The following is a 14,224-nucleotide window of genomic DNA, read 5'->3' on the forward strand; positions in this document are numbered from 1 at the left end:
TGGTATAATTTTGCACTGCCCTACAATCAATCAATCCATCTAAGGTAGCGCCCCAATATTTGAGCATTCCTCCACATCGCCAACTGACTGCGCTTGGTCCACCCGCATGCACACCGTGTTACATAATCAGTTTCGGCGACTGGGATATTGAGTTCAAGGATTGGGCAACCAATTTTCTGCTTCTTTTTGGAGCGAAGCTGTTCCTGCTTCAAGGGCACGCACGGTGGTGGCATAGATGCGTGATATATATGTGCATATTTTAGACCGATGATGTGTGGCGCCCGGTTTGTTCTGAAACCATGCGAAATTGATTGAATTGTCTGGTTTGGCCTAGCCAACAGACTAATAGGTTAAAATTGGTAAAAAAAATGCTCAACGAAAGCGTGCTACTACTTGAGCAATAAATAGTGACTCGGTGTCTATGACTTGGTGTCTATTCTTAAAACAGAATATCTATATGCCGCTTTAAACCAGTGGTTTCCAATGTGATGAGGAGTTGTACAACACAAAACCTAGTTGCTCATCCACTCGTTTTCTCTTAGAAGGTACTCAATCCAATTTATTTTTCGAATGAGGGTAATCAGTTTCGTACCTTGTAATTCCGCCCTAATTGCTTATCCTTTGACAGATACGCGTATTTCGACTACACTTGTAATCTTCCTCAGTGTCAGTTATCCATTTTTTTTTAAATATTCTGTTCCCATCCCCAGGGGTCCTTTTTTCCTTGTTCCCTTGGGTAGGCTGCCGTAGAGTCGGTATTTAAATATATTTAAACTAGCTGTACCCGGTAAACATTGTCTTGCCTACTGCGTTTTTTGACGTTTCAAGGGAGCCAAGCGCCCAAGTCCCCGTTCAAAATGTATGAAAACCCGATTTTCAAAAACTCTCAATTTTCCCATGTTTTAGGCCTCACAAACCTTCCTTGGGTGAAAACTAACCGAACAAAACTTAGACGACCCAAATCGGATCACCCGTTCGCAAGTTATGCGCGGTCCCACGTATGCCACTGCATTTTTATATATATAGATATATGATTTTAGACGCTGAACCTGAGAATATGGTATACGAAAAACTTGTGCGGCTAGACCAGTTCTGCAAGAAAGTCAGTTTCTAGATAAATTGGTGAGCTCGTTTCATTCTAATTCCTCTTTTTTCATTATTTACATAGATTTATTTTCTCTTTATGTATATCTAAATTTTGTCTAAATATCAATATGTATATGTCATTATGGATTTATCACCTCAATATATTCCAGCAAACATTAGGATATTGTGTGTTATTCAATTGTTTTCATTCGCAAATTTTATCTATATACGGATTTCCTTTAAATACGAACATGGGCCAAAGCTTGATGTTTGGGAAACACGTACAATGGACCCGTTCGGCCAGAACCATGATAGTAAACCGACGACGACGGGTTGAAACTTGAAGCTATTGTGCTCAACCGTACAATTTCCTGCTATGTAGAGTACACACAAATAGCAAATGCGTTGCTAAAAGCTTCAGTTTGACGACTAACTATACAAGGTGATTCTGGCTTCAGTTCTATATGCTAAAACCAGTTTCATTTGCAAAGATTGTCGCGAAACAAGAGTGACATGCCCATCGTGGGGTATTTTTTTTTGTTTTGTGATCCGGATAAAGGAAACTAAAAGTTGTTTCGGAGAGAGGAATTCAACAGTAGCTGTCCTACCGAGAAGCAGTGGTAGCGTGGACAAGGTCGATAAATTTTGACTGGTTGATGTGGTACTATCCGGCTGGGGCTCCTTTGTAATTTCCGCGTTCAATCACACGGGTAATGTATGGCATAACATTAAAGTGGTCTCCATTAATCTATAGAAAGGGCTTAGCTACAACCCACTGTTTTCACCTAGTAGTATAATATGGGATACATGTGTTAGAAAACCTAACGATAAACCCGTGTGGTATCCGAGCTCTCTTTTTCGGCTGATCCGCCATCAGCCGATTTTTTTTCCACTACTTTTACTACAAACCAACACGGACGTCCGTCCGTCACAACAACGTTCACTAAACTGAAGTACATCTAAATTTCCATCCAGCACATGCTTACGCATGATTGACGTTTCTGTTACATCTCGCACGCAAGGTGTCAAGTTAACGTTAGCGTTTCGAGAGCACGTTCACAAGCATTCATTCGTGCACGCTAAAATAATGATAATCGCACACGGTATGATAAGACTTTCAAATTGTCCAAACTCTCAAAATATACAACTCATAAGCTGACACCTCTGGCTACTACAACCCGTATCTCTCTTCCATTTTTATCACCTACACTGAGTAAGACAGTATCCTGAACCTTGAATTGCGATTTAAACGAATTTGGCGGAATAAAAACATAATTCAACCATTTCACAAATTTCGTTAAAGTTCTTTACCAAAATATAAAGAATAACACCAAAGAAACGGTGCTGTAATGGTTCATTACAGCACTGATTTGCGTTGCGTAATGAACCATTACAGCACTATTTTCAGTTTTGATCAACTTATTTATGCTTTCTGGACGCAGGTTTGAAAAATTGTGACAACTGCACAGTATAACCTGCTATGATCAGATTTTCTTAAACATGGCTATGATCATCAGTGTGCAGTTTACTGAAAAAAGTTTTGTTAAAAACTATCCTCAAGCTGTAATTTATGAACTTGCAAAAAATGTTGTACACAACTCGGTGCAGAACTCGATTTTTACAACACTCGTTGTAATTATCCAACTCGGCAAGCCTCGTTGGATAAATGTACGACTCGTGCTGTAAAAATCGTCATTCTGCACCTTGTTGCGTAAACTACTATTACCGAAACGTAACATAATTTCGTTAAATTTCATGTTGTCGCTTGAACTTTGGTTTTCTTCGTGAATATTTATCGGAACATATTCAATTTCCGATATCAACGTAACTTTGCATATTGATATCGAAGAACAAAGATTAGTCACGACACTCCTTTACCGTTCTGTTTGGTATCGTTGGGTGAAGCTGAGTAAAGGTGTTCTGATATCTCATATGACAGGAGCAATGTTTTGGTTTTGCTCGAATTAGAAAAAAATAAAATGAAACCAAGGATAAATCAAGACGGTTACTCCTTGGATTTCTCCGAGCACGAAAATTCATTGGAAAATGCTTCCTAGGTCCGGATTAGGCCTCAGCTCACCGGATTGCTCCTCGGGGCAGCAACATCAGCAGAAATACGTATTGGTAGGTATTCTGGACATTTTATTGGCAGTAGGAAGCCACCGCCGTGTTGCGTTATTTCCGTTCACTGGCAAAACTCACTCCGTTCGGGAACCCTGTGAAAGATCAGAACTTTATTTGATTAATAAATAATGTTTTATTCGATTAATTATGGTTTCTCAATATGATGTTTATTCAGTTCGTCAAAGCCGGATAAATTTTTTAATAATTCTGTTGTGGCTTTGGAAACTGCTAAAGGCTAGCAATTTGTTGGGTATTTGAATGCATTTGGCCACCCATAATCACTGTAATACCGTGTGACTCAGTAAGTAACTATATAAACATAACATCTCCCAGTTCCTATAAATGTAAGTTCAATTCCCAATTTAGGAAATGATTACAAAAAAATCATAATAAACATGAACAGGAAGAGTGGGTGGTGGGTGAGGTGGCTTTTTTTATCATTTTTGAATGATTATGACAGGTCGGTAAAGTAGAACCCACTATTTTTAATATCGATGTGTCGTCAAAAATATTTATCAATCGATATCGAAGTAACTTGGTTATTATTTAAATTTCTTTATGAAACGATGTCGATCGCTATCGATTTTCGGTATGAACGTCTTTAAAGGTCGTTATAAAGAAATGTAAAGATTTTTACACTCAAATCTTGCACTGAGTTGCTATTCCGATGGTTTGTGTGACGTCACTTTCTTTATTTACATTTTGTGGTGAAGTGAGCTGAGCAGTGGTGTGGAAAATGAACAGCAGTGGATAAATAAAGCAAGCGGTGAATATTGATGTATACTTTACTTTGTCTTACGTGACTAGATGTTTTCCAGAACCCTATCACAAATAAAAAGACGCAATTCCCACGTACACCGATTCACGTTTATTTAAAATTTAATAGTTGGCCAACTGCCCATCTGTGACGTTCGCAGCATTTTTGTTCAAGTTTTACATTCGCTCACTATTGTCACCTAGTTTATGGTTGGCCACTCTATTGGCCAAACTCAGTCCTTTTAGGTTGGGTGAATATGTTTCCACGACTATGATTTTTAATAGCAAACGTATCACTTGAAAGAAATTGCTATTAAAATCATCGTCATGTAAACATAATACCCAATGCCAAACACGCTATTTCACAAAACGCACAGTAGGTGGCGGTAGTGAGCGAACGTCAAGCAGGAGCAAAAATTATGTGACTACAATTTGCAAACTACGGAATATTTGGTTTAAATTTTCTTTAAAAAATAAAACGACAAGAGATGACTAGAGGGAGACCGGAGACGTCTGCTTGTCTGTGACGAAATGTTAGAAGTGTTACGTGTGCTTGTCTTGTGACCCTTTATGCCATTTTATGCAGGATTCATTAAAAGTTTAGATATATTTAATGTTTTAGTTTGTACTACGTCCGATAAAAAGTATGGACCACTTTTAGCAACGCACGGTGGAAAATCAATATGTTTTTGAAGTCCCTAAACCCAAAATAGAAACCACTGGTGGGAAGGTGGGGTCAAGGTAAGTAAAAGGAAGGTAATCCAATATGTCAGATTGTACAATCCGCCATATTGGAAAACCTAACGACAGCTGGTAAGTTTGTGTTTAATTTTTTTCACTAGTGAGATGACAAACAAAAACTTTCAGCCCTAGCATCGTAGCAACCCCACAAAAACCATTCACGCTTAACTTTCTCAGCACTAAAGTTGGACAAACTCCATGACACTCATCGAGTGTTTCCTACTTACACGGATTGCAAATTAGCTCGTACACCCACTTAAGCAAATATTTTGCAATATTTTCGGCAGAGCAATCTCTTTTGGTTAAGAAATCACCATTGTATTCATAATTAACAAAAATGCGGGGGCACGAGCAAATTTTAAACCTGGGGGAACATTACTCATTTTATGAGTGCCATGGAAATATGTCAACATTGGTTATCCGTGTTGAGAATGTTGTTGCCGATGCGGCGTAGCAACGCTTCTGTAGCGTTCTGCAGCATAAACAAACTGGCCGGCTATCACCTCCATCCCCCCGCAGTGTGGAGGTGGATACGGACACTTTACACGCGGGTAAATGGGAGCATGTACGCATATGGCCTCCACTTTAGCATCCTATTCAACATCTTATAAGACTTTGTGTTAGCTGGGTTTGACGTATACATTTTTCGATCTCCAGTTATGCGTATTTGTTTGCATTTTAGTTTACTTGCGGGATTAGCCAGGATAACGAAGCATTCCAATACCCTATTGACCGCAGTGGTTTATGTCCCGATCAGAGATTAGGAAATAGCCGAAAAACTTTGTTTAAGACCGTAAAATGATCGAAATTTGTGGACAGAATTATATCCTTGGTAATTGAAACCAAAAAGGGAGATTTTATTATCAATGTTATTGCTTCCAATGTTAATGTGTCCATCTATTTGGCCGAATGTCGTTTGGTGGGATGTCATTTGGCCAAATGTCATTTGGCCGAATACCGTTTGGCCGAATCGAATTATTATCAAAAGAATTCAGAGGAAATTTTAGATATTCTAGCTGCCAATATTTCAATATTCTAGCTACCAATGTGTCAGAAATATTTCCTTTCTTTGATCATAGGCTATTTTTTTCTAATTTTATCTATCTGGGACAAGTTGAGGCTAAACCTGCCAATATTTTATTACAAAAAAAAATGCTTCTATAAGGCTGTTCATTCGAGTTATAGTGATGTCGAGAATTGTGGCATGATCACTTGAGTCCCTCATTCATATTTCAACCAAACGGCATTCGGCCAAACGACCAACAAACAATACTGTTCGGTTAAACGGCATTCGGCCAAATGACCCGGAAACATCTAAATAAAAATGGTTTTACTTATTGAAAAAAAAGAACTTTACATTTTTTGGAAATTTTGTATTAATTCTAGGAGTTTGTTCAATAAGCTAAAAACTCGACTTTCGTCAATCTGACGCAAAAGCTGTGTTTATACTAACGAATTCAGTCCTTTTTAATGATCGCATCGCTTACCAAAGTGTATCCTTGACCTATGCAACTATAAATCCCTCCCTACTAACAAAACTCCTTCCCGTGACAACTGTGGAGGGTCCAGCAGTACATACAATCTCTAGTAGTAACAGTTGTCGAACTAACATTCCTTCCCTTCCCCGGTAGACCGTAAGGACGTGGCCAGCGCCGTTGTTGACCCAATCAAGTTTGAGTTCTCGAAACGTGTACATTGAGGATGGTGGCAAATCCCAAGCCCTAAGCCCTTTGATTCTCTGTGCAATTTCGCTAGCTCAGGTCAATCACGGAGTAGCAACTACGAAGTGTACGGTCACCAATGCATGCTCAGCTCATGCTCAAATTCAGTCCATTATAATGCTAAAATAATTGAAAATGGTTTACTTCAACGCAAGATATCAATAATTTTTAAACAATGTTTAACTCGATTACATTATCATTATTATTGTCTTTATTAACGAGACTTTCAGCCCTTGGCTAACTCGATTTCAAGCTATAATTCAAAAACTGTTCTACTTCTTGTCTCAACTAACTCAAGCCACCATTGTAGTCAATTGGCAACTCATGCTGACTTCAATTCTGATTATTTTCCTGTCATATTTCACATTTCTCATAAAGGAATTCTTAATTGTTTCAGATATTATATGTAGAGCTGACTGGGATACTTGTATGCATCGATAGCCTTTTATTTATGGTTCATTGGAAACACATTCTGATGTTGACAATGCCTTCGAAACTTTGACTATCAGAAAGCTGTAACCTATCAGGAGAAAAATCCACAGTCAAAACTACTGCTTGTTGGGCCGAATATAGAAAGGGTCTAAGATTGAAAACGATTATGTAGACCTTTTAACCGAGGGCTCTATCCTACAGGTCGCTAAAGGTTGTTCGTGGTTAGTCACTGCAGCAGAAAGGTTCTGTCATATTCATAAATACAAAAAAGCTACGAATATTTACGTAAAAATGATTATTTATTATCTTAACTAAATCGGTTGATGTAGTCTTATGGATGATCAAAAATGAAAATTCTCGATGACCTACTCCTACCTACACAGCAGTCTATTTAATGTTTCTTCTCATCACTGTCTTTGTACCAGTCCTCGCTAAAATAGTAAAACGTGCATCAGAATGGGGCTAACAGAAAGGTTATGACAGTAGTGGAACTCACCATCCAGGAACATTCTCCGGTGCGTCGCAACGTTCCGTTTCCTCGTTGTAGACCTCTCCAGCTTGGCATCCCAAGTCACGTGGTTCCACGCCATTCAGGCAAACGTAGAACCGTTGGCAGTCAGTTGGGTGAGCGAACTTGGGATGAGCCACGGTTTGGCCGGCTTCGTCGGTCTTCTGTTCCTTCGGGCAGGTGAATCCGTCCTTGAGTTGCTCTGTAAGACAATTCAGAAGTATTAGAATGCTGACTAAGGAGGTTCAGAGTGGCGATTGAATTACTGTTGGCTCCTGGGTTGCATCCCTGACGTCCGGCATCGTTTGGCCACACGCAAGTTCCGCTGTATTCGTCAAAGTGCAGACCAGCAGTGCAGGTGATTTCGTTGGCCTCGCCCTCGATACAGTTGTAGAACACGTTGCAGACAGCTGGATCTGGATGGGCGAAGAAACCGTTCCTTCGTGGGCACAGCGAATTACTTCTTGGTTGCTCTGAAATGATGTTATGAGTTAAAGTTGGCGTAAAACTTTTCATACACATTAGATAGACGAAAAAAAAATCTGCACTCACGTAATTCTACTCGGTCTCCGCAGTCCACGTTGAAGGGTTGATCACACTTGTTGATTTTCCGGATTGTGGGATCGAACACTAAACCATCCGGGCATAACCTTTCGGTGGCACGTCCATCGTAGCATTCGTAGTATTTGTCGCACTGGATGGAATCCTCATACTGGCCGTCCTTGGGAGGGCATTTGAACTGCTGGGCATCTGCAAGAATATGAAGACAAATAAAAAGAAATGTTATTGGTGAAATTGTAATGCATTAATTGTAAAACTATTTTAAAGACAATTCTCTGTTTGATTCTTTTGAAACTGACACATCAATTCCTCAAGGATCTTGGGAACTCCAGAATGGCTCTTACAAGAAACTTTTAAATTATTTTCAGATGCGATCTCCGGAGAATTCTCAGAAGCAATTGCAAGATGATTTCCTGAAGGAGCTCCTGGAGGAATCCTGAAACGAACTACTAGATCATCCCCGGAAAGAAGTCCTAGAGGATTTCCAGAAGAAACTCCTGAAGGATTCCTAGGAAGAACTCTTAAAGAAATCCAAGTAGAAAATCCTGTAGAAATTCTAAAGAAGATTTTGGAGGGAATCCAGCAGAAACTCTTGAAGAAGCCTAAGAATGAAGTTATGAATGAGCTTCAGACTGAGCTTCTGTAGGAACCACAAAAAGATCTCCTGCTGAAATCCTAGAAGAAACTACCTTAAAAAATCCCAGAAGTACCTTGTGGAAAACTCCTGGACGATTCCCAGAAGGATTTTATGGAAGAATACTAGAAATTATTTTTTGATTAACCCCAGTAGCAATCCACGTTGGAAGCCCAGAAAAACTTTTTGATGGGTCACAAGAAAAGCATCAGAGAGAACCCCTGAAGAAAACATCGGAGAAACTCCTGGCGAAATTTCAGAAGCAACAAAAGGAACTCCTGCAAGAGTTTTTAATCCTGAGGATGCTTTGGATAACATCCTGAAGAAATTCCTAAAGGAATTCCTATTCTTGGTGTAACTCCAGAAGAAATCTCCGTAAAAACTCTAGGAGAAATTGAAAATGGTACATGGAGGTAATTTCAGAAAAAAAAAACTCCTGAAGAAATCCCAGAGGTCAGGAACTCTTAGGTAACGAAACCTACTCATAGAACTCCAAAAAATAGTCAAGCGGAATCGTACAGGATTACTTAGAGGAATCCCAAAAGGATTTGCCTTTAGTAAACCTAAAAGTACTTCTGGTGGGTTTACAAGAGATTACATAAGAAAGGAATCTCAAAAGAAATTTATGGAGAAATTCCTGGTGTAGTTTTCAATGCTCCAACGGAATCCTGATCATGAGGTTAACTATGATCAATCCGCATGATCTATTAAGTAGATTCAACATCATATAAATATCAAGGAGAAATCATGGTGATCCTCATACTGTCTAAGAAGTATCATCTTGATAAAACATAGAAGACAGTCTGTACGCCGACAAGGTCACAGGATGCGCGGAGCCCCGTCATTTCCAAGCACAACCAGGTGCCCAGTCAACCAGTGATCGTATAAGATGTTGCATAAGATGTTAAAGTGGAGGCGATATGCGTACATTTTACATGCGCCTAAATAGAGGCATGCACGCATATGGCCTCCACTTTATCATCTTATGCCATATCTTATACGATTACTGGATGTCTGGGTGGACACTGGTAATGCCCGGATATAGCGGGGCTCCGCGCATTCTGAAACGTTGTCGGTGTACAGATTAATCTGTCTACTGCATAGCGGCGTTAAAGTGAAACATCAAGAAATCCCATTTTGCATACAAGCTTTAGAAGCACACATCTGACGAACGAAGCATCAAATCAAGCCGCACTTGTTTATCCTGGCTTTGCTCACTTGCAAAAAGAGGCAGCTTTTCCAAATCGAGCACATTTGTTCCCGAATTTTTAAGATTGGTGCTTTTGAAAACGTGAGTAGGGGTCCATGTCGGTCATTGTGGTAGCCATATTTATATTCTCTGAAGTTTCTCCTTAAGCTGTTGGAGTGAATTATGCTGTCGAAGCGGACGAAAGAGCACATGATTCTGGGCTCTCGGATAACCAGCTTGAAATCCCGGAAGGAGATCAACAGTGGATGCTATCAGGTCAGTAAATAAACTAAATGGTCGAGATAGCGCTCCAAAAAAAGCTTGGGACCCAAGCAACACATTTGACACAGAAGAGTCACGGCGGTGCAGGTTTTGTTGTACATAATACAATGAGACTTACTTCCAACAAACAAGCATTTGTTTGTTAGAAGTAAGTCGCAGTGACTTTTATGCAACAAAATCCTGCGTTGCCGTGATTCTTCTGTAACCAGTGTGTCTCTTGGGGAGAATCTGATTGTCACGTTAGACGTGTGGTGTAAATGTCGAAAATGAACAAATAAACAAACAATTACAGTAGTTTTTCGGTTTTATCACGATCAAAAAAAATTTTACCGTGATATAAACGAAACCGTGAATTTAGTGAAACGAGAAAAAAAATGTTAATTTTTTATTCAAAATCGTTCAGCTGCAAAATGTATGAGTCGTAGTTCACATTTTTTAGCAGTTTTGGTGGACTGGGCAAAGCTGTATTGGTTTTATATTGATTTCGGAATGTTTCAGAACAATTGTGATAAAAACGAAACGAAAATCGTGATAAAATCGAATAGAAAACCGTGAATTTGGGCGAGTAGTGATTAAAATGACTAGTGATAAAACCGAAACGCCACTGTACTTAGAAGGCCCAGAAAGCCTATGCCAGATCCAAGAGAACTGCTCCACCATAATGAGGAACGAAATAAGAGCTACAATATCACCACGGGGTTACCTCAGGGGTCAATCCTAGGACCGGTACCTTTTTTTTTCTCCTAAAGCATAGGGGAAAATCTGCTCAACAAACACACGAACAGGAAGGTCCGGATAGTGTGGGTTCTTTCGTCTGCTACAATGAAAGGAAAAGCCAGGTTTATTCACTTCTCGGCCCACTAAGCACATTCCCATGGTCGCCAAGCCCTTCGTCTCTCCGGAACCACCAAGAAGGCATTGCTTCAGAGAGGGGCTAGTACGAACATCGATGACTCGCTTTGGAGAATCCACCACGGTAAGATATTGGCGCTTAGCCAGATTCCTGTGTGGTCCTCACCACTCTCTATATACCAGCAGGGCCAACCCCACGCCCGCCCCCAACTGTTTTGCAAGCATCAAGAACTGTTGCCTACGTGCAACCCGATCTGACCTGCTGAAGGCAACGGTATCTCTGCCCTTCAGGCCCTATCAGCTGCACCAGAAGGTTGCTGACAGTAGGGTCTCCATATGCCCCGGCCCTCACCGAGAACCCCTATCCAACCGCGGGCTCGGATTCAATCCAGTAGCACCGACGAACCGACGTGACAGAGGTGTTTCAAATGCGGTTGAAAAAGCATTCCAGCTAAACTCATTCCTACACATCCTCTGGACAAGATTGTCCGGAGTTGTGGCCTCCCCGCATGTGACCACGCATTGTGCGAAAACGTGGGCACACGAACAAAACGTGTTCCGCCGTATTTTCTAAACCAGCATAAACCGGAAAATCGGGAGAACCCGCATGTCAGAAGCAGCCATTGCCGTAAATGACCTGTGTCAGGTGGAATGTTACTTCCGCATGGGGCCTGTTAATCGAACGGTACGCGCTCGCAACCCTCACGCATATCAGCCTATAAGTACTATTCAGCTTATTGGCTAGTTTCCACTTCGTACGTACTGTGCAAAAAGATAGGACAAGTAATGGTCAAGTAATGATCCCGCTTCAAAATTACTTAAGCGGTTTGCAGATGGCAAGTAAGGATAAAAGTGTAACACTCATAACGCCTCCCGTGCGAATCAAATGGAGCTGTCACTTTTCCTTGCGGAAAAAATGTCCGCGCTATTATTCCGTAAGGAAAAGTAACGTTTCTCCCCATACTGAATCAGTTGTCAAAATTACTTGCGGAAAAAGAGGGAATTTTACTTGAGCGTTCTACTTGGCACCACGAAACTTAGCTTATCACGGTAGTTTTCGGTACTTAGGGCCGATTTCTTCACCTCGGCTTAACTGGTAAGCCAGGCTTACCCATATAGTTAAACCTGGTTTAACGCTTAAGCCAGGGTGAAGAAATCTCCCCTTAGCGCAGTGCCCCACGCCGGGCCGCCATGCCTTAGTATGGACGTAGCAACACTATCCAGAAGCTTGCGCTTACTGGCGTACACCGCAGAGTTATCGGACATCATCCGGGACAGTGCCACTATAGCTGTGGAGGCTCTTTTACAGGCGTAATCAACGTGGCTACCGAAGGTAAGTGTTTGACGGAGCGCTTCGACGTAATAGTGCAATCGCCTACACTGATCACCGCTTGCTGCTCCGACTTCCGGTTGTTCACAACCACTACTTCAGTTTTGTGGGGAACCAACTCCAGTTTCCTGGATCTCATTCACGCATCCATAACCTTGATCGAATGGGCAGTAGTCAACTCCACTTCTTCGATAGATTCACCGTAGACTTCCAGCGTTATGTCGCCAGCAAAGCCGAAGATCTCCACCCCAACTGGGAACTCTAACCTCAACACCTCGTCGTACATGCCATTCCATAACACCAGACCCAGAATGGAACTCTGCAGGACTCCTGAGGTTATGTAAAAGCTCTTCCGACCCACCTCTGTGTCGTAAACTAGTACTCGATTCTGGAAGTAACTTCCGAGAGTCTTATACATGTACCCGGGTATCTCCCGACGCAGGAGCGCAATAGCCAATCAACTGGCGCTATTCAACGCGTTCCTTACATCCTTACAGCAAATTAAACAAACGGTGATTGGATCAGATGTAATCATATGAAAATATATAAAAATTGAATTTAGAACATTTTCTCCTTGGTGAGAACTGTAAGTCTCATTGATCAATTATAGCTAAGTGGGTCAAAGTCTCGTTAGATGAATCAAAACATCCTTGGGGCACAAATTTCCTTTTGAATCATCTATAAGAGGTTTACCATGTGCACTAAGTACCTGTGTACATGCTATATTCAATACATCGAATGTCGATGTTAACATGATTATGTTCCAGCACTTCTTTTTTCGATGACCTCGCACGCATTTCTAAAATCGTTCAGTCCACAGGACGTTCATACAGGTCCAACTGCCTCATCTACACTAGACTAGATCCAAACCGTTGCTAAAATCACCACCAAGCTGGTTTTCCTCCTTATTTTTATATTGTGTTTTTCTCGCCACAGACAGAGGGCAATATCTAGGAAACAACTTTCGAAAAAGGCGTCTACCACACCTTGGAGACACAAATTATCGAAAGCAACGACCAAGGCGCACTGTACTATTAGTACCAACTTGAGTGTTATCGACCACTTTTCGGAACTTGGTCGAGTTCGTCGTCGCCGCCGCCGCCGCCATCGATCGACGTCGCCGGTGGTACTTACGGACGGGCAAATACAGGACATGCGCACGTGCAAGGCCAACCGGTTGAACTGCACCACATAATGACGACCAGTATAGGAAAAGGTATGCTCGATCACGATCGATCGAAACGAGACAATGATTGAGATGATGCAATCTCCGTTCCCCATCATCATCATCATCGATATTTCGGACGAAAATAAATGGATCATGGGAAATTATCATCCCATTGAGTGCAGGTAGATCATGCTTTCTGCGAGGGGCTTTGTGGGAATTCAACCGCAGTGTAAGTATGTACTACGGTCTGAATCTAGAGTATAGTATATTAAGGTTTTTTCTCTGTGTCGTTAAATTTAGCCTTTAAGCTTCTTCAGAGAAGTTATTCGGTATTGTTCAACCTGTAGTCGTTAGGCCAAAGGTAGTCATTAGTCCTAGCTACTACTGCATCAAAGATGCCATCTTTTAAAAATATGTTGATCTACCGAACTTTACTACTGAAGTGTTTATTGAGTTACCAAATTGCACCGCTTTTACATGTTTTGGGATGCTCTAAGCTGACTAAAGTCTTAACTGAAATAAAGCCCTTTAAGTTTACTGGAGTACTTTGTTCGTTTTGGCAACAGATAGTAACATTGCATAATATGCTGGTGTCCGTAAACTCTCAGGAGCTTGAATGCAGTACAAAGACATTATTAGGATATTCCAGGTTGTCCAAATTAACGTGGAGTTCAGAATTTTAGGTTTGCAAATGCATTTTACGGTAGTAATATCCGTTATAAATTGTAACATTGCATGATTAACTATGATTACTGGACTAACTTAAAGATTGGTAGATAATATTATATACTGTTGGAACATTCAGGGATGTCCAAACTATCCTGGAGTTTAGACCTTGAT

At 40.9% G+C, this 14,224-nt stretch overlaps 1 protein-coding gene across 1 annotated transcript in view; it reads right to left on the bottom strand.

Annotated features, from left to right (window-relative positions):
• Positions 1–7,138: 7,138 nt before the first annotated feature.
• LOC109431560 (protein obstructor-E) overlaps positions 7,139–14,224 on the bottom strand; it is a 51,936-nt gene continuing 44,850 nt past the window's right edge. Inside the window, exons 2-5 of the mRNA XM_019707793.3 lie at positions 7,921–8,118; positions 7,635–7,841; positions 7,357–7,570; positions 7,139–7,291 (exon numbers count right to left, since the gene is read on the bottom strand). Coding sequence (XP_019563338.2) covers positions 7,252–7,291; positions 7,357–7,570; positions 7,635–7,841; positions 7,921–8,118 — 659 coding nt within the window. The 3' untranslated portion in view covers positions 7,139–7,251. The remainder of the gene's footprint in view (positions 7,292–7,356; positions 7,571–7,634; positions 7,842–7,920; positions 8,119–14,224) is intronic.

This window comes from Aedes albopictus, chromosome 1 (genome assembly GCF_035046485.1).
Source record: "Aedes albopictus strain Foshan chromosome 1, AalbF5, whole genome shotgun sequence".
NCBI lineage: Eukaryota > Metazoa > Arthropoda > Insecta > Diptera > Culicidae > Aedes > Aedes albopictus.